At 41.0% G+C, this 21,006-nt stretch overlaps 1 protein-coding gene across 1 annotated transcript in view; it reads left to right on the top strand.

Annotated features, from left to right (window-relative positions):
- LHFPL6 (LHFPL tetraspan subfamily member 6) overlaps positions 1 to 11,922 on the top strand; it is a 136,623-nt gene extending 124,701 nt beyond the window's left edge. The window contains exon 4 of the mRNA XM_038130476.1: positions 10,784 to 11,922. Within this exon, the coding sequence (XP_037986404.1) occupies positions 10,784 to 10,902 (119 nt within the window). The 3' untranslated portion in view covers positions 10,903 to 11,922. The remainder of the gene's footprint in view (positions 1 to 10,783) is intronic.
- The last annotated feature ends 9,084 nt before the right edge of the window (positions 11,923 to 21,006 follow it).

The following is a 21,006-nucleotide window of genomic DNA, read 5'->3' as shown; positions in this document are numbered from 1 at the left end:
AGACCAGAAAAAACTCTGTGGTAGCTGTTGCAGGGAAGATTCAGGTTTATCCCTGCCCATAGCCAATCCTGTGTGGAAGCCTGAAGCAGTTTCTGGCCAGCCCATTGAGCAGTGCACCCTTTAAAAGGCCAGCTAGCACCTCACTGGTGCACGCTGGTTCCTGCTCTTGCATGCCAAGCATGTGAGCAGCTCTGCTTCTGGGGCTCCAGCTTGTGTCCCATGTTTGTTCCCAAGTGCAGAAGAGTATAAAGATTATTACCTTCCAGGTCATTTCTCTGCAGAGTCACAGAACGTGGGTGTTGGGGCAGTGTGAGCTCTTCAAAGCACTTGGCCAGTTACAAACTGTTACCCTTAAACACGGTCATGTCCAGAGTCAGAGCAGACTCCAAGACCACCTTTACTGTCTCAGTCTTGACTCATGAGTCAGATACTTGCATAAATTGAGTCATTCTGCCTTAAAAGTCAGTGAAGAAACCAATGTGAAAAAAGTCATCTGGCAGCTTTCCTTCCAGGTACGCATAAAGGACCATGAGAAGTCGTGCATTAACTGTGAAGTCTCTCTTTGTTTTCTGGAGCTGGAGCACACAGCCCCTGTGTGACACATGCCTAGACTTGACAGCAGTGCTGGTCTCACTGATCTGCTGCAATCGTATGTCAACACATTAATTAACAGATCACAATGAGAGCTGAAATTTGCTGCAGTGATTTCTGCTAGGCAGCCCTGCCACTAAACATCTCCTTTCCATGTACATTGGCAGTGAACTTAAATGCTTGGCTATGATTTTTTTTTTTTACTTGATGTCAGTGTCTGTTTGATGGTGTGTTATCAAAACCATCTGTAAAGAAGAGATGCTGTCTGAGGGCCATTTAATAACCACGCTGATAGTCCTCCATAAATACCCTTGGTTACTCTTGGTTGGTGATAACCCCAACCCTCTAGGTCTCTTCTGAATCATCAGGGACTGGCATACTCATTATAGCCTACAGGCCAAAAATGATGTTTCAAAGACTTAATCTTACTAAGTCTCAAGACAAATTTAAGTAATTATTGCTTTCATTTGAATATTTAATTTGATTAAGCTGCAATGATATGCTTTCTGTTCCTGAGCTTGTGAAATGGGTTGTCTGAAGAACCATGCTGCATTCAAAATCCACTCTCAGAAAATCTGAGCTGCTGTGAGCCCTGCACTGGTTTGCTAATGGGAGAAAAGGTGATGATGGGAGTGCTGGTCCTGCACCGCCTGCTGCTGTGGTGCCAATGAGGATGGCACAGAGATGATAATTCAGCTCGTGGGTGCTCTCAAAGGAGATGTGTTCACAGGAATGCTGATCAGCAGACAGCATTCAGCCTCCTCTTCCAGGATGGCAGAGCAAGTGCTGCAGCCTGGGCTACAGGGAACATGTGTGTGCAGTTGGGAGAGTGTCAACGCTCAACAGGTTTGACCACAGAGCCAGCAAAGGTGGGGGTTCAGCACTGATGCTTGTTCTGGTTCTTAGAAAAAGTAGGGGAGAAAAATAGTTGAGGTTGAAGGCAGAAAATAAAAGCAGGAGCTGCAATGTGTATTATTGGGGGATGAAGAAGAACAAGAGGCAGGTACAGATGAGGGACTGCAAGAACTCTCTTGAGAAGCAGCTGAACTGTGCACTGTGATATGTAATGTCAACCAGAAATATACTAGAATTAATAGTTAAATGAAAACTTTTGCCTAATGAAAACATGACAAACTCCTGCCCCCATAACATGCTCATAACTAGAGAGAATAAATAAATAAATAGCAATGCTGAGAATCCAGAAAAAAAAAAGGCTAATCTTTAGTGGGTGTGCTAGATAAGAAATGCTATGTCTTCAGGCACTCTGAAAAGGCATTAGACTAATAGGCACTCTAAATAGTGCTGAGATGGCCCATATTGTGAAGAGGGGACCCCCTCCCTCCACCCCTGCCAAACACACATGTTTCTGTGTAGATTCCAAAGTAGTACTTAAAAAGGCTGCAGGAAAAATAACTATGCCTTTAATTTAAGTGGATTTGAGTATTCTTTTCTAGAAAACCTGAGCTGACAGTGTGAAATACCCAGCAGTTTTTACTGCTCTCTTTAAAAATTGATATTTATTTGGTTTTTATTATGTGAGCTATGTCCAAAGGATTCACTTAAACATTTATGTATTTAATTGGGCTATTTTTTTCAATCAAATAAAAGTGGTTGTATAGCTCCATCTCTGACAAAGAGGAGTTATTCTTCAAATGAAGATACCCTGCCAAGGACAACTCCATTTGTTGATTAAATTACATTCAATAATTTGCAGCTGTTTTGCAAAGGGGGATGGGGAATAACCTCCATAAGCAGACACCATAAAGACCTCCATAAAGAGGCTGGTGTACCTGTAGAGGGGCTTGCTCCCTGCTCTTCTTTAGAAGTATGGTTTTGCCATCATGAAAAGAAGCCCACTGATAGATTAGGCCTTTGACAAATGACCTCTTGCAAATATTGTTGAGAGATCAAGGCCATGGTTGGTCTGTGCTGTGTTGCTCTGCTTGTAGTTCCCAGCTTCCCAGCAGTCAGCATGACCTCTACAAAGGTCTCGGAGCCTGCTCCCTATTGCAGCATCCCATCTGGATCACAGGTCACACGTGGAGCAGATTTGTCACTGAAACACTAGATTACGAACAGGAGAAATCTTTTACCACAGTTTTAGGGTGTTAACTCCTAGAAATAGGGCAATACAAATAAATGGGGGCAAGAAAAAAAGAGATGTTTATGTTTTAAACCAGCACAGTTGCTTGCTCATTGACCGAGTCAAAGTCTGTACTCTAATTTGGCAACCAGCTAATAGTGCCTGAGGTGGAGACTGGAGTAGGAAATGAGCAGTGCTGAAGGGACTGCCTTTCACTGAGGATGGATCAAATCACCCTAATCTCTTGTGACCACGCAAACTGTTAGTGTTATGTTGCATTATTCACACCTGGACTTGCCTGTGGGCCCATTCAGGGCAGCAGTGACGTGGCACAACAGGATGGAGCTGCTGGCTGAAGGGTGTAAAAGTGAGTCAGATCTATGAAATCCCTGGGTCTGCAAAAGGAATTAGCAGGCAATTTCCCAAAAGTAACCGTCATTATGGCATATCATATAGCACACATTCAATTTTGCTGAGCCAGAGGCACTAATACCATTTTGTTTTCATTTCTAAATGTTATACACAAGAAAAACAGATGGAAATTGAGTGTTTTATCAGGAAATTCATTCCAGTGAGGGACTCTGCATTAAGGTGAGAGTATGCACAAAAGTGAAGACTGCACTAGACATTTGCAAAAGCTTCCACATTCTGCATATTTAAGCTGTGTGAAGAAATCTTCTGAACTTGCATCCCTCTTTTAAAGGGGCAATGTGAGTGTACACATGTGAACACATTTGTATTGGTTTTGAAAGTCTAAAAATCAATGTGAGACTTCATTTTTGTCCATTGATTTCCCTGGATGTGTATGTGGAAACTGCTCAGTTTTACATGCTGATTTCTGTTGTGATGGGTGCAGAGGCAGCCAAGTTCCACAGAAGGTCCCAGAGAGGTCAGGGCATGCTCAATTTAACTCACAAAATCGAGCCTCAGTTGGCATCTGGTGAAACAGCACTACAAGACCAATACCTAAGAGCCCAAACAACAAAATATTTATCTAGAGTAAGATTCACTTATTGAAACATAGATGATTCATGCCATCATGAGCCACCAGCTGTCACTTCCCAACCACCAGATGTATGAAGTGATACTAGGTACTTATTAGCCAGGGAGAGTGAAGACACGAAATTTAAGATAAACTCCATTTTTTAACGGAACTTTTTTTGAACTACTTGGCAGATATCTTTTCTTTCTTTGACAAAGTACAGTAGCTCTATCTCTTCCTTCACGGTCAGAGACATCCTTGATCTGGGGGTCCAGCTGCAGCAGCAACCAAAGCAGATAGCTCCAAATACACACCTTTGCTTGTCATCTGTGGCATCCCATCTGCCTGTGGACTGCTGTGAAAGGACACACCTGGCCAAAGTCACTGTCTAGAGAGAAACCTAAAAGCCTGGCTCCCATCCTGAACTAAACAAGCAGCGGGATTGGCACCAAAAGCTCTCAGGAACTTCTCTCATGATGGATATTTGTTTCAAAAATCATTATTATTAAGGTTCCCCTTTGCCACTTTTAGAGGGCTTGAAATATCTTAAAGAAAACCCTTGACTTGATAATTACTTTTGCTGTGGAAATGTTAGATTAAACGATCTTTAAAGCCCTTTCCAAGCAAACAGTGAAGTTACTAAAACAGCATAAAAAGAAAGCAGAAAGCAGTGTGGTAGTAAAAAAGGCTTTGTCAACTATTTAATTTGTCTTAGGTGGCATCATTTCAGCATCTGGCTGAGTGTTGACATTGAGTGCCAAAGAATCAGGAAAAGGATTTAGAAGGGAGGACAATTTGTTAGAATCTTATTAAAGGCAAAACATTCAAAGGTGTTTTTCTATAAGCAATTTATCTGAAAAAGGCATTTTTCTTGTTTGCAGATCCTCTGCAAACAGCACGGAGATTGCACACATTCATTTTTTGACTGGGGCTGAGCACAACCTTTACAAGCATGCTTGAGCTGCAGCTGCTGAGTTCTTAGATAAATGACTGAGTAAACTACATGCCATTAAAGGAAGTATTCCATCAAGAAACATTTCCTCTTTAGTGCTACCCAAACAGCTTCCATTCTTAAATTGTTGTAAGCTTTTGGTGACTATATCAAGGTCCATATATATTCTGTTTAACATAAGGAGAAACTATTTATAAGAGCATGTAGTGACAGGTCAAGGGGGAATTGCTTCAAACTGAAACAGTAGGTTTAGATATTAGGAAGAAATTCTTTACTGGTGAGGAACAGGTTGCCCAGAGAAGCTGTGGATGCCCCATCCCTGGCAGTGTTCAAGGCCAGGTTGGATGATCTGAGCAACCTGGTCTAGTAGAAGGTGTCCCTTCCCATGACAAAGGGGGTGGAACCAGATGATCTAAAAGGTCCCTTCCAGCCCTGTCCATTCTATCATTCCATGGTAAGGCACATACCTTTGTTGCCAGAATTAGACATGGTCATGCAAGAACCTTCTGCAGTCAGTAGACATTAGCAGCAGCATCCAGAAAGGGACTCAGACCACCTGGAACAACTATTTGGTACTCTTTAGTATTCAAAAAGTGCAACTGAACTGATTTTTTGGAATCCCTTCCCAGTTAAAAGGGAGAAAAATAGGAGCTACCAGAGCAGGGTTCATCTGCTGTACTTTACATCTTTACTTTAAGAGGAAATACAACACAAGTGATTTTTCTTCTTCATTGTCTCTGAAGGGAGTCTGAGGTACTAGTCCGGTGTGAATCTCAGCATTGTGTGTGTTCAAAGAGAGGGGAAATTGATTTCACTTCTGCAGTTGGTGAGCTTTCTGCTGACTTCTTGCTGGAGGCTTAAAGAACTCCTCATAAGCAGCACATAAGCTATTTGCTCCTGGGAATTTCAGCATTGTAATTGACACTGGGTATTGGTTTCTCCTTCATTGCTCCATGATAAATGCACACATACAGCAAATTTGAGGTTTAATTAAACAAAATTATGTGATCCTCTAAAGAAAGGAGGATTTGATCATATATATGAGTGTCTGCATACAGCAAGACTGAAGAATTTCAATTTGGCTTTTTTCCCTCACTTTTTTACCTTTCAGAACTTTATGACATTTTATGCATTTAGTTACAGACCAATTCTAAGTAACCAAAATAGATTGAAAAAATATACATACATTAAAAATCATATATTTTTAAAAAAGATAAATCCATTGAGAAGTTCATATCTGCAACAGAAAACTAACCAGCTCTGCTGAATTCATTATTTTGTATCAGGCTGTTTGCTGGGCTGCAGTTTTACCTTATATAGTGTTCTTTCTTTGTTTCACATAACTACTTTAATTCTTTCTGGATGCATTCCAAGTTTCAACTTCTTTTCCTGCTTTTGCAGCTGATTTCACATGACAGTTTTTCATTGTTACTGTATCAAGAAAAAATCTTCAGCTATTTAATTTATCTTGGCTTTGTTTCAAAATAGGTTTAACTTCTTATTAATTAGCTGATTATCTTTTACATTCATTTATGTCTTTCAAATTTCCAAATCCCAGTATATCCCTTAGCATCACACTTTTTTTTTTTTTTTTCCTCCTGGCTGCTTTTCTAACACCCTGATTGATTATGTGAATTCACATTCTCTATAGTCATGTACTCTCATGTGAATCTCTTAATTAGAATTCCTGCACAATTTCTTGGAAGTAGGAATTGTAGGTTTTATTTTTGAAGGTATATAATTTCTTCTCTACAGTCTGGCTAATTCTGAAACCTTTTCTCCTTCAACTTGGAATATAGGCTGTACTTAAGGTTAATTGATTAGAGTTTGCCAAATACTCCAGACTGTGAGTCCAGGATAGTCTTAAAATTAACAGTAAAAAAGGTACAAATATTTAAGATACTAAGTCTTGCAATTAACAGGTTTGCATCCAAGACACTTTCATATTCAGGATATTTTTTCATAAGTGGCAATTATTGGTTATTTTAGATGAAACCATATGTTATTTCCAAGACCTTGATAACTATATGTGATAATTATTTATAAGACATCATGAATAGAAATCCTGGTAAAATTATGTTTTGGCAACTGGATCCTGGCACAGCTCCATGGTAGATCAAGCATCTACATATTTTCTGTTGGCATATTTTACTCACTCCCAAATTTGTCCTAGTCTTTATTTGCCTATATATTCAAGAGGAGGAGGGAAGCAAGGGGATGCATATCCTGGCCTTGAGGATCACATTAGAAAAAAGGAAGAGACATGGAAGTGCTTTTTAGTAAGCCCATTCATCACTGCAAAACTACCTTTCCACATTTAGTGATTTCTTTTGGTTTAGTAAATACTGTCTTATGTTCAATGGGACTCTTTTTTGTAAATCTCCTTTTGATAGTGTCCTTGCTCTCCATAATTTCTGTCCTCTTTCCTCAGGGACCATGATTTTTCTCAATCCTCTTAAGAAAGAGTGGAATGTTTCTTTATTTGCTTGGAAAATGGCCATCCGTGCCTATAGCTGCAAGCTCCATTATTCTGTTATTCTGTTTTCATCCTGACACTCTCTTGCTGCCAATCCCAGTAAAACAAAGGTGAAAACAAAGTTCTTAATGGCTGGCTACAAACTTATCTGAGCCAACTTGGACAGTCTTGCTTCACTGAACAACCAAGAGCCCCAATTATTTATGCCCTCTTAAAAAAAAAATAAATTAAAAACCTAGAATTAACAAAGTGCTGAAGTGCTGAAGCCACAGCTTCTCCCTCAATACTGACCTCTCAGGTGAAGACTGATTTGTTTAAAGTAACACCAGTTCTGTGCAGAGAAGCAGGCTGTTGTGATGCTTGTCATCTCTATCAGCTAGAAGAGCACTTCAGCTGCTGGGAATTTGGGAATTTACTTTGGCACAAACTCAGATCAGCCCATCTTAGGAGCAAGATCAGCCCATCTTAGGAGGAAGAACAGAGGAAGAACATGTGCGCATTGCTTCTCACACCTCCACACCCTCAATGGATGGGGACTCCTCTACCTATATATATATATATATATCAGGGAAACAGCAAAGCTTTTATGCCTTTTTATGTGTGTGAAAATTGACATGGTTTCAACAACTGCTTTAATTCTATCAAGTACTTCGGTAGTGTTGCTTCTCATTTTAGAACTTTCATATTAAAAAAAAAAAAAAAAAAAAGAGAAACTGCAGTACTGGATTTCCAGTCTTTTAGATGACAGACTCCATGAATGCAAACTGCTCTATTTGATGGTTGAATTTAAGCTCTAGTTCTGCAAATCTCTTCAACATTTGCTTACCACTGAAATATGACTAGTCCTGCTGGTGTCAGTGCAGTAGTAACTTCTCAACTCTGCTTTTTACAAAGCTTTCTGTTCCTTTTAAAATGAGTGTTTTATATCAATGTGAAGCAGAAGTCATTTTACAATTTAAACTGCAACTAAATCACCCAATTATTGATAACCAACAATCTTTCTTTAGGATGCAGTAGACTAAAATAGGCCATACATGTGGTAGAATGAGAACACCAAAGCAGAAACAGTAACTCCAAAATGTTTTCCTCCTTGTGTAATACAGGGTTATAAAATGCCTGTCATTGTTTCATTTTGACATGTGGCTATGCAATGTAAGCATTCATTGCAATGGGTACCTTTGAGATGGATTATCTCTGGTTCTTTATCTGTCCTTAACTATATTTGCAATGAAGAGTATAGCTAAGTCCTATACCCTCAGACACCTGCCCTGCTGCAGGCTCTTTTTCAGCACAAGAGCTTGAAATTCTGTTCTGCTCAGCATCATCTGAGTACAGAGCAAGCTGTTCTTTCCAAGGCCTCCCATTGCTCTTGACATGGGCTGGAAATAATGGCCAGGTTTATTGCTGCGTTATTATTGCTCTAAGGTCAAGCTCCCGGCTCTTTCATCCCTTCTCCTGCGCTCCCATTCTTTCATTTGTTCATCTTGACCCAACTCACACTTGTGAACTACATTGCATTTGTCAGATCAAGAGGCTTGCCTGCCTGCCGTGCCTCAGAGCATTAAGCAGGGCAGTGGTCCTTTGGGTCCATTCCTTGGGGAATGGATCATGGGCTGGAGAAATAAATGTTATTCTCTTCAGCCAAGAGTGAATGTGTGTGTTGTATCTGTTGAACACATCTCTGACACTGATTTAACAGTTCTTTCTTCTTAATATGTACACACATACTCTCTCCCACTGCCGAGGCACAAAAGTTGAAATCACACCATATAAAAAGGTCAAATTTACTTCATTCTGTCCTGCTTAGGTTACAGCTTTGGGCAGTACCTCCAGGTGAATCTTTAGGCTCTTTTTAAAGTAGTATTTTGACATTTTCTCTACCTGGAAACAACATGATGAGAAAAATTTTCTTTTTCAAGCTGCAGCTACAGTTCTCTAGTAGTTTTTGGAATATTTCACAATTTTAAAAGACCTATCCAATGGAGTCCATCTCATCACAAGAAATGCTGTAGCACACCCTATGCTGGTATAAACATGATAATTTTCAAAGCGATCCAGTGAGTTTAAACCTCTGGTGTAGGCTTAAGTCTGTTTTTGAAATTCCCAGCAGAAGCTAAGGACAGGGTGTTTACACAGCCAAAGCAATAGGTGGCCCAGAGACAGGTCTCTCCAGGACTGCTGAGTGATTGGGCAAGTGTCAGCATCAGGGACATTGCCGGGCACTTGACAGCTCTCCAGGGTTTTTGATGGCCTTTTCTTCAGGAAGTCAGACTCTCTGTGCAGTCTTCCGTAAGGACAGCAAGAATGGTGCTATCTACAGAGCACAACTAGATGACAAAACCAAGTAAATCTCTCTGTCTGCTCCAGCACATTACGGAGAGAGGCTAGTGAGCTCAAGCCAAGGCCACAAGTCCTCTTGGTCACATCAGGATCTTTGTTTCACTGGACATTTTTAAAATAAAAGTTTGTGAAGTTTAGGAAGGGAAAAAAAAAAAAAAAGAAACAAGTATTATGCTTCCTGCTGTGGTGTCAGCCTGAGATCTTCAAAGTGACCAGGAGCATAAGTGTTGCCTCCCACTAATATCTCCTTACAAAGCCTGCCAGACAATACCCTGCAGACACTCAGTGGTGGCTGTGCTGTCTGCCTTGAGGCATGCAAATGCTTTGGACATGTTAAGATGAACAGACATTTTGTGTTTCTTGTGCCTGAGGCAGGATTAGCTGAGTTGATAATTGCCTGAACCTCAAGCCTGGCCCTCGGGAATACCACTGGGACAGAATACCAGCATGACACCTATTTCTAGATGGAAACTCTGTTGATACCTTCTGTTCTCTGAAGGGAAGAATGGTTTCTGCTGCTTTTGGGAAGGTTGGGAAAGAAGTGTTGCATTGCTGTTTGTGTCTTACTGAGAGTCTCACTGCTCAAAGCCGGGTGATATCACCCGAGGTGTCAACAACACAGAAAGAGCCTCAGTGCTAACAAGTCCTCAGCACTCAAAAAAGACAAAGATGATGCAGCCCAAGTGAAAATTGATTTTGAGATGGATTTAAATCCTGAGGAGTAGCAACAGCCAGTATCTCCTTGCTTTTGGAGATCTCTGAAGAGGCTTCCTCCCGGCTGCAGCTGCTGTGTTCCTGATCTCCTCCCCTACTGCGGGCATAGTGCCTGTGAAAGGGAAGTAATCACTTTATGGTCCACTATGGGATTCCCCAGCACCATTTATTGATTGTATAAAGATGCTGAGGCCTTTAAATGGATTGAAAGCCCTATTGTGACCCTCATTAGATCAGTGAACTTTTCAGCAATGGATTGTGACCTCTGGTGGGGGTAGGAAATCTGTCTATTTTTTTATTTCTGGGCTTTGTGCTTCCATTCCCACAGCAGCCCCCACGCAGGTGATCCCCTGAACTGCGCTCCTTTGGGGATGGTCAGGGTCGATGGCTGTGTGAGGGGATGTGAGCAGGTCCCCCGTGCCCTGGGTCATGGTCACCCAGCAGTTCTCAGCCGCACCCAGCTTCCAACTCCCCCGCAGCAGTGGCAAAGCCTGAATTACGCCACGCGTTCCCTGTTGGAGGTGGGCGCACAAGTGGGCTGAAATATCAAAATATGTTTTCCTGGGCAGCCAGAAGGGAAGAGTGGTGGCGGCGGTGCTTTCCCCCCTTGTAACGCTGACCCTTGTCCCTGTGTTTGCCTTGCAGGGACCTGCCACATCGGTTGGGCCTACTACTGCACGGGCGGGGGCGCGGCGGCCGCCATGCTGGTGTGCACCTGGCTCGCCTGCTTCTCAGGCAAGAAGCAGAAGCAATACCCCTACTGAGCCGGCCCCGGGCAAGGGCCCTGCCAGGCTCGCCCAGCTCTGCTGGACAACAATGACAGACAAGAATTTTCAAGTGCTTTCTCCCAGGAGCAGGACGGCGGGTGGGGCCAGGGTGGCAGGGAGGCGAACGGCGGTGCGAAGCCACCCGGCCGGGCTGGGCAGGGCCCGGCTCTCTCACCCGAGCCTGCTCAGGGTCTGCTCCACAAAAATATAAGCAAGGAAAACTCTGCTTTGGCAAATGGTGAAATTCTGCATGCACCAATTACTAGACAGGCTGGTGAGGGGTGGCAGCGCCCACGTGCTGGGGTAGCGCCTGGCAGCCCCTCAGTGCGGCGCTCCCGAAAGCACATACGCACGCACAGATGTTGACCATGGCACAAAATAAGTAGAGGGGAAACTTTTTTTTGGTGCGATTCTTCTTTATTTCCCTATTTCCCTTTTTTATTTTCTCTCCTTTCTTTTTTTTTTTTTTTTTTTTTTTTTTTTTTTTTTTTTTTTTTTACTTCTCTCTGGTGGTTTAAGACTTGGTGTTGCAACACTTTTTAATCTATACATTAAACTTAATAAAAGGACCAATAAGCCACTTTATCAGTATTTTGTATAATCTCTACACATTTTTCTTCCCCAAACATTTATCCACTGCTTATTCAGCCCTATATAACTTTTATTAAGACTGTGTTTTTCAGCATTATTACAAAATGCAACATAATTACTTGGCATATGTACCCTTACTATAGTACTTTTTATGAAATGCAGTAAATGGGCAGTTTCCTGTCCATTGGAAATGCCACTCACGGTACTGTAGAACTCTCTTGGTTACGTACAACTAACAGCAAACTTCTTCCAGACATAGATTTCTGTTGCTGTTATGTTTAGCTCATTGATGTTGTATTGTGCTGTACCATGTTTATTATTTCAATATTCATTTTTGTAAAATATATATATAATATGTGCTATTTTATGTTTGTATTTGAAAAATTTCTGTAAATAAATTTTTCCTTGATCAATACTTGCAATGTATGGTTGTGCCAGTAAACGAATCTGTTCCTTCCCAAATTTCCAGTGGAAAAATTCTCAGAAATACTCACTACTTTTGTAACCATGCTGTATCCTTTTACCCTGTAAAACACAGACACATTTAGGGTTCAGTTACACTGCCTGAGGATAGACATCTATTGCCACTGGAGACATTCTGGCATATTCCACGTTTTTTCCTGCTTCTGTCAGGTGTCCTGAAGGATTTCAGCAAGACCTTCCCCCTTTTGTCCTGGCTACTGTGGACTCCGAATTTCACACAAAACTGTATATCCCAGTTTAGCCAACTGAAATAAGCCTTTGCTTCCTTAATACCAGTAGCTGTCGTGAAATACCTACCAGGCAGCATTCTCTGCACAGGACACTGGCACTGTACATAAAAACCTTAAAAAATAAGTCTTTTATTTTCTTTATTTAAAGCAATGTGAACCTAATTCATAACTAATTTTTAAACATAATCAAAACTAATTTTTAATAATCATAACTAAACTAATATTATTCCCTTTCAAGTTTGTTTTTCTGATCCTGTTTTCCAAGCATTATATTTCTGTTGTGTATATTTAGGTTACCATCTATGTTTCAGTTGCAATTCTGGTGGTTAATAACACTTAGAGCTGAACAAATCTGACATCATTCCAGTGCTTTGTACATTGCACTGGGCAGATTTTCAGAGGAATGTGGAAATAGAAATGTCAGCTTACAGTGATCAATCCTCATATCACTCAATGGAATTTTATCGAGTTTTATTATAGGCTAAGCACTATTTATTTGCTTTATGGTGCTGTGCAGTGAAAACAAAATTGTACCTTAATGCTCCCAGATTAGCCCATAATAGCCCCATCTCATCTAACTGCACTTCTGCAGAGGAGCACACCAACCATGCTGTGGGGATTTGCCTCCCTGCACGGTCTTCCCCTAGGACCAGCAGAAGCAGGAGCTCTTCCCTCCAGATTCCAGGTTTTAAGGCTCATCCCTTCTTATGAGCACTCAGGACCATACCCAACCCTCCTGCGGGAGGTCAGCAGCACCCCATATATCCTCACAGTAAGTATGAAATGTTCCTGTTAGAGTTGTGGATTGCTGCTTTATTAAAACTGAAGGAGATATAAACACAACTTTGACTCTGGCTCCCCTGACTGCAGTCAGATCTTTGGCAGGTGTATTTCAATCAAAAAATGCTGCATTTATACACTACGTTACTGTGGAAACATGCCTTTCCTTCCACCGAAAATGCGGTTGGCTATAAAAATCTTCTGTGACCTGGCTATAAATATGTGTGTTACTATTCCACATTTGACTCTCACAAGGTTATATCCTGGACTGTGCATCATGAAGAGCACTTTGACTTTTTTAGATTCTTCCTATGCTTGAGTTCAGGCTTGATTTATCATGACAAACTGGAACTATACAATTACTTCATGAAGAAAATTAGGGTTTTGTTGCGATGCAATAGCATTATAGCATGACTGAATTTGTATAGAATCTTCTTTTTGAAATTTGGGCTTGAATAAAATGTCAATTTTTAATAATCAAGCAATGACATATGCTGCACCTGCTTTGAAGCTGTTTATTATATAGCCTTCAGCTGCTGTGATATGAATAAAGCGATCACAGCCTAATTAGGTTTGTCCATATTTGTGCATTTTGGTTCTGATATCCATTTTGCACTAGAATATAAATACCATTTATTATCATGGTTATCAAGCCTCACAGCTACAAACTCTAATAACTTCGAACTGGCAAAAGATTGTTTTCGATTTCACAGTCTGGAATGTCAATGAAATATTTACAATATTTACCATGTTTAATTTTCCATTTATTTATTCTTGAAGATGAGGAGCTTGGCCTTGCATTTGTCTAAACAAAAGAGGTAAGCTTGCACACGGTCCTAGGTCACTGAATTCTTTCCCTGCCATTGCTGGCAATCGTATCCCATAATCGCATTCATAAATTTATCAAGCTGTATGCTGTATTTTAGAACTGTTTAAGCAATTTTCCCCCAACAAACACATCTGAAAATTTATTGCAAAATCTCATTCTTTGGGTGATTATACACTTCTTGTGTTCCAGACCACCCAGAGGTCTTAGTCCATTAAACACACTCGGGGACCTGCAAGTTTCATCTGCCACTCCCAACTAATACAGGAGCTATATATATGTAGAAAAAAAGTCCTGTAATTGCAGACTACTGTTCATTATCAGAAGCTGATTTAGGAAAACAGGATAATTCAAGTGGGAAACAACCTCAGAAGATCTGTGGTCCAACCTCCTACCGAAGGCAGGGTCAGTCATAAGGCTACAACAGGTTGCTTAGGAGTTTATCTCACCCAATTTTGAAAACCTCTTAGGATGGAGATGCACATCATCTCTGTACAGCCTGTGCCACTGCCTGACTGTCCCAAGAGGGAATGACTTTTCCTTATAATTGATCACATTTTTCAATTAATGACAATTGTCTCTCATCCTCCCACTGAGAATAACTGAGAAGAGCTCACCTCCATCTCCTGCCAGCTCCCTGTGAGTGCTGGGTGGTTTCTCTTGGGTTATTGTGTGCCCCCACAGCAATCTTTTCACCAGGCTCGGTAAGTCCTGGCCTGCATCACTGCAGGCCCTGTTCCTTCACGTGTGCAAGACTTGGCATTTCTCCTGGTTCAATTTCATAAGGTTCCTGTTGTGCCATTCCTGCAGATTGTCTCAGCCCTATGGCTGGCAGCCCTACACCTCAGTATTTTGCCTGATCCCCACAGCTTGGTGTCATCTGAAAACTTGGTGAGAGCACACTCCTCCACTGGTAAAGCCATTGGACAGGACAGGTTCCTGAATAGACGTGGATACCCCACTCTCTGCAACATCCAGGTCCAAACAGGAAACATGACCCTCTGAGCCTCATCATCTAATCAGGCTTTAACCTCCCCATCCAGACCACATTAGCCCAAATTTGGTGCAAAAAAACCCTAGGAGCTTGTGTCAAAAGCCTTGCTAAAATCTCTGCAAACATCCACTGCTCTTCCCTCAGTCGCAAATCCTGTCAATACACCATGGTGAGTCAGAAGGGCCTGTTTGGAATAAATAAAATCTGACTGGAAAGGCACTTCATATATAAGCTGGAGTGGGGCAAGTGGAGGTGGAAAAACTTGATGTAACTTTATTTACATAAGTTTAGTCTTTGGGAAAGACTGTGGGAGAACATTCCCCCACCCAAATCCCAGAGAGCTGGGGACTTTCCCTATGCATCTTAATGTGCACTGCCGAGACTCCAGCCCTGAGCACTAACACAGTATTTCCTGAGAGGAAAAATGCAAATTGTGTCGTTCAAGCATTAAGTCAGTCATGTCTGCATAAATATGAGGCATGTGAAGGCCTGTCTGGAGTTTTAGAGAGCATTAAGCTATTCCTATCAAAAAAGTCATTGCTTTTCAAGACAACAATATTAACAAACAAATTTTTACTATGTGCCATAGAGTTTGCTCTCTCCCCAAAACACAAATATATGCCTATGACAAAAATCCCCAGCTCTTAAAAATGTTTTGAAATTATAACTCCTGAGGCAATTTAACCCCTCTATTTCCTTTTCCTTGAGGGAAAATCCAGAAATTAGTTGTAACTGCAATTTATCTGTCATTCATTGAAATAGTCTGTGAAAAATATCAAACTGAATGACAAGACAGATAATCTGTACATCAACATAAGCATTAATTTTTCTCTACGTACTTAACCTTTCAGAGAGACAATGGTGAAATTAGATATGTCTTTTTTTAGAAGTGACATTTAAGTGTAATCCCTTAAGAAGACAGGATTTTAAATATATGCTTTTGAGTATTAAGTGTTTTTATTATTATTCTTGAAATACTGATGCATCAGAGAGAAAAAAGGAAAATTTTGAAACAGTTTCAAGCTCACTTGTCTTAGTGACAGAAGGATGGTTATTAGGCTAACACATAAATAGATGGCCTTTTTTTATGTTCCTCACCAAGAAACAGAATGTTCATTGAAATTTAAATGGATATTTTATCTGAGTAAAGACAGACTCCTTCTGTGGACAATTTTGAGACCTTTTAGTCTGATAGAAGTATCTGCTGTGAATGTCAGTATACTGGGTATATATTCTATGTTATGCCAAGCATATTAAATTAGGTAAATGGAAAATGATAGGAATTCTGAAAGGAACATATGGCACAGCTTCATTATATATATCTACGTCACTAGGGCCCAGTGCATTGCTGCCTGATTTCCTGGCTGTCTAAGAGCAAATGAACTATAAGTAACTCTGCTCTAAGCATCTTCCATCACACAGGGACATCTCATGACCCTCAAATAGCTCCTCAGTGGGTGCTGTGGCCCGTACTGACCGTCACCAGATGTACAATCATCTGTGAACGTGCACCAAGGTTGATTGTCTCCCCAGTGGTAATAAATCAGTTTGGCTGGGAGTGGCAACGGTGAGGCAATGCAAGGGCACAGGAAAGCTGCTCATGTCTTGGAGATGGGAGGAAAGTTTGCTGTCACCATGGAATGCTCCCATCTGTAGCAATACTTGGCAGCCCAAGGAGTGACTCTGTGAGTCTGTGGCCACTTAGGCAACTTTACAGACATTTTTCTCACAGGACACACATGGAGGCCAGTGCCTGGGTTCCCAAGAGAGTACATTAAGGACAAAGAGTGCTCCCATCTAGCTTGTCCCTCTCAGAGGCAGTCCCACCTGGGGCAGAGGGCAATGCCTGTGCACAGCTCCTGCAGTAGCCCTCATGTGAGACCTCTGCACCAGCCCCAACTTCAAGACTGAAGCCGAGGTGTTTTGTGTGCTCCATGTGCATTTGCCAACTGCATGGAGCCCTGCTCTGCATGCATGAATTTCTTCATGCTCTTTTCATTCTCCAGTAGCTAGAGGTAGCTTTGGTTATCTTCATACCGGCCAGCAAAATCAATATTTAAGTACATTTAATAAAGAAATAAAGTATATTTGTTTGGCTTGGAGACAGTCATGGTGTGAAGCACTTCTGCTCTAGCTCATCACCAAAGAACTGAGTATTTCATCAAGTAATGAGCAGCCTATTTCTACACAGGTGTGGGTGATTTTTGACAAATTACTCTGCTGCTAAGTCCAAGAATTTTGTCTTGTTCCCTAAACCTCTGCCAGATGTGACCACTTTTCAAAACCTTGGGCTAATGACAGCATGGTGGCTGCTAAAGGGAAAGCAAGCTCTTCATGTGAATACTTTGTTCCCTGTTAAGGATTTCATTCATTCCATTAGGCATGGACCAAACTTCATGACCCTGGTCCAAAAATTATAGGAGCCTATGGCAAATAGCCCACTGACTTAGGCCTGGATTCAATAGGGAAAATGCAGCAGCTATTCTTTATCTGGCTTTATATTTTGTTTTGGTAAAGTATCCATCTTTTTCCCTATGGAAAACATACAGACATACACAGACACACATTTTGTAAGCAAAAAATCCTGATGTCTTCCTGGTTTTGTACTTATCTAAATGTTTCTTGTGATCTGAGAATTAACTACAACAAGATTCTACAAAAGCAAAATCTATGTGACATGTAATATTGGCAATTAGTGTTTATTTAGGCATTATGTTTTCGAATATCAGAAGCTCTTAATAAAATAATGTTTTGTACTTATTTTCTTATTTTTCAGATAAACAAACTGCTGTATTTGTATAATAAAGCTTTTTTTTTTTTTTTTTTTTTTTGCAAAGGAAGCCAGCTGTGCATCCTTATCTTGCCTGTTCCAGAACAAGAAAAAGCAAAATGGATTAATAAATATAATGAACTTTTCAAAAGATATAAAGCAAAATCTGCTATTGATGTCAGGCTGCAGTTCTTTGCTGATATTACCAGACTGGGTGGGTCCAAAGGGACTCTTTCTACTGCGAAATGGAAATGATAACAAATAGAAAGTAGTAACAAATAGAAAGTAGAAACATGGCCTTGTACTGGGGGGTTTCCTGATGACCCCACTACAGGGTGTTAGTAGATGCCCCACACCTGCGACTTACTGTAGCTCAGTAACTCTCCATATAAAGCATTTGGATTATTCTCTTCCATGTTATAGCACCAACAGTGTCAGTGAGCTTTCTATTTGACCATCACCCAGGAAAAATATTTCCCAATTTATCAGTAGGGCCCAAGTCCTACCCTAAAGTAAAGTAACTCCACTTTACAGCAAGAGTAAAGGACTCTCTTTCACTCAGTGGTGGTATCTTTTGGTAGGGAAATGGAGAAAAAAAAATCTCAACACACAAGCTATAATTAGGATAGTACATTTGAAATTATGAAGTGCTTCTTGCCTGGAGCTCTGTGGCTATATTAAGAATTGCAGCGTGAGATATTTGTTTTCAAGTAGCTGTCAACATATCATTTGTTTTCTACACTTCTGGGATTAATACCTAATTATGGTGCCCGCAGAAATTAAAAAGACATTAGATTGCCTTACTACACCTACCTGTCTCTCTGGCTAAAATCACAGCTTGCAGAAAATGCTTCACCCTGCTCCCTCATGTTGGCTTCAGCAGGTCCATGTGCCTGACAGGCACCGTAGGAAATGCCCCCACTCAAAGGCATGCTTTTGTGAGCAGGGTATCTGCTGCTGTTCTCCACATCACACTCTCCAGACCTCTGCTACAGCTTGCTGCTGCATGGCATGGCTGTCACTTCTGGAAGGTTTCAAGCTGTTTTTCACTAACTGATCAGAGTACCTTGTTGTGGGATAATCCATTCGTTTAAGTGTTTAATTTCCAGAGCATTTCTTACACTCCACTCTCTTGAAGACCATTGAACAACAGTGACCTAATAGTTGTTATTACTAATGTCTATTCTTTTTCTTTTTTTTTTAAGTTCTGGGACAGCAATACTAGGAGAAGTCACACTGTGGGCAACGGACCCATCTGTGGTAAGAGGGAAGAAGTTCACTTTTCAGAAATAGCACGTAGGAAGTAAAGGCAGCCATGCCCAGATGTGCAGTGACATTTCAAAGAGGAATAACATTAAATGTTTAGCTCTGCAATGAAATATTAATCAATCTGCATTTGCTGTCTATGTGTAGCAGTGGTATTCACCTCTCTCCGAAGAGTTACTCTGTGTTTGTCATGTACCGCTGAGCAGTTTCATGGCTCCTCAGTCTGTTGTTATGCCTGCTCATCCTGTCAATACCAAGGAATGTGAGTTATAGGCCAGATTTCTGGGCCAGCCTGACTCTCAAGGAGGATCTGAAAGATATTTTAGCTAATGGAGTAAGATTACTGAAGCATACCTTTCCAGGAGCTGATTTTGTGTGACCTGTGACTTGCAGTGTAGCTATGCTTAACTTGCAGCTATGAAACCAGCAATCAGAGACCTAACAGATGACTAGATAGAAGCTGTTGAAAAATGATAGCTGTCAGCAAGTAATATAAGCTGAAAACTTGTTCTTAAGCAATGTTGATATGAAAATTTAGGCACTTGAATGAAAATAACTGGTATAGAAATTCCAAACATACATCAGCAGTGTGTTGATACTCGGTTTTTCAGTAATGTCTGTTCCAGGTAATAGACATGGGTTTGTTTCCAGCTTATCCAATATTAGGAAGATTGAGGTCTAATTAAGTGCTTATTAAGCCTTGCACTTGTCCATTCTTTCTTCCTCTCCATTTTTTACTCCTATAAGACATTGATCTTCCTGGTGGAAGCCACTGTATTCAGCAGTATTCTGTCACTCCTGGACATTTCAGGACTGGTTTTTTTTTTTCTTTTTTTTAAGGCAAATGTTTTTTACAAAAGATTCAGCAACCTATTTCATATGCAGCTTCCTTTGGGAGCCACAGTAAAACTCCTGTGAATGCAGCACTCAGTGCTGGGTACTTCACTGGCCTACATAATTAGGAAACATTACTGCCTGAACCTCTTTCAGACAGATTATTTCAACAGTCAAGAAGTAAATGTACTTAGAAGCAAAGCCTGCTGTTCCTTTTTCATTGCCTCTCAGACAGCAGGACCATTCAGAGCTGCCTCAGCACAATTACAAAATGTTCTGAGCTGCTTGGAGCCATTTCAGTCAATCTGAACATTTATTTCCTTTCATGGCAATGCAGAGCAAAGGTGCTGACAGACCCTAAATACATTTCTTGAGCTATTCAGCAATTCACAACCCGGTTTCTGAGGAAGGTGGTTTTAAGTTGTCCAGTGTTTTAAGGAGCACAGGTATTGCTCCCTCATGCTGATACTTTAACCAGCTACCACACTGTGGGTGGGGAGAGATCTCGGGAGAAGTGGTAAACTGGAGATCTTCTTTTTCTCCTTTGCATCATGGGCCCAAAGAGAGGCCAGGGTACCTGACACCTGATGACTGTAGACCACTGAACATCTAAGATGAGCAAATAAAAAAAGTGATTGATAACTTTTTTGCACACATTGAACAGCATTTCTGACAACAGCTGAACTGGAAAGGTGATAGCCTTGGACTCTGACTGCCACGCTAACTGCCCTGACTGCCAGCTCAGCTTCAGGACACCCTGAAAAGATGTCATCCTGCGAATAAGGAGGAAACATTTTCCACATTAGCAGTATTTTTTTTTCCTGCCTACTTACCTCTAGCAGAAAGAAACATTCCTATATTGCTCAGGCTTAATTGTATAAAAAAATCCTGCCCCCTCCTCCAAAAATCAACTAAGGCTGACAAATGTCCTGAAGACCTTCTTAATGCCTAAGAGGCATGCATTGTGGCAACTGTTTACTGTCTCCTGAATAATGGAATCTGTGATAAGCCATTTGTTTTGTAGGGAAACAGTGTCACCTCAAGTAGCTGAAGGATGTAGTAGCAACTTTCCCACATTGTCAGCTGTGTCAGTTCCCTTTTATCTTTTGGCTTCTTAATATACTCCCATGTTAGAAATTAGTACAAGTTAAATAGAAAATGGCCACAAACATGTTAAATATGCTCCTGCAATGCTTCAAGGATGTAGTTGTTGACTTTACCAATGTAAAAACTGGAATCTGGTAGAAACCTATGCCTTTTGCACAGAATATGAGAGCTGGCTATTGAATGATAGGCCCCATTGCATTATTATTCCTACAGCCTGAGG

The sequence above is a fragment of the Motacilla alba genome, chromosome 1, assembly GCF_015832195.1.
Source record: "Motacilla alba alba isolate MOTALB_02 chromosome 1, Motacilla_alba_V1.0_pri, whole genome shotgun sequence".
Classification (NCBI taxonomy): domain Eukaryota; kingdom Metazoa; phylum Chordata; class Aves; order Passeriformes; family Motacillidae; genus Motacilla; species Motacilla alba.
Note: the sequence above shows the minus strand (reverse complement) of the source record. Positions and strands in the feature narration are given on the sequence as shown.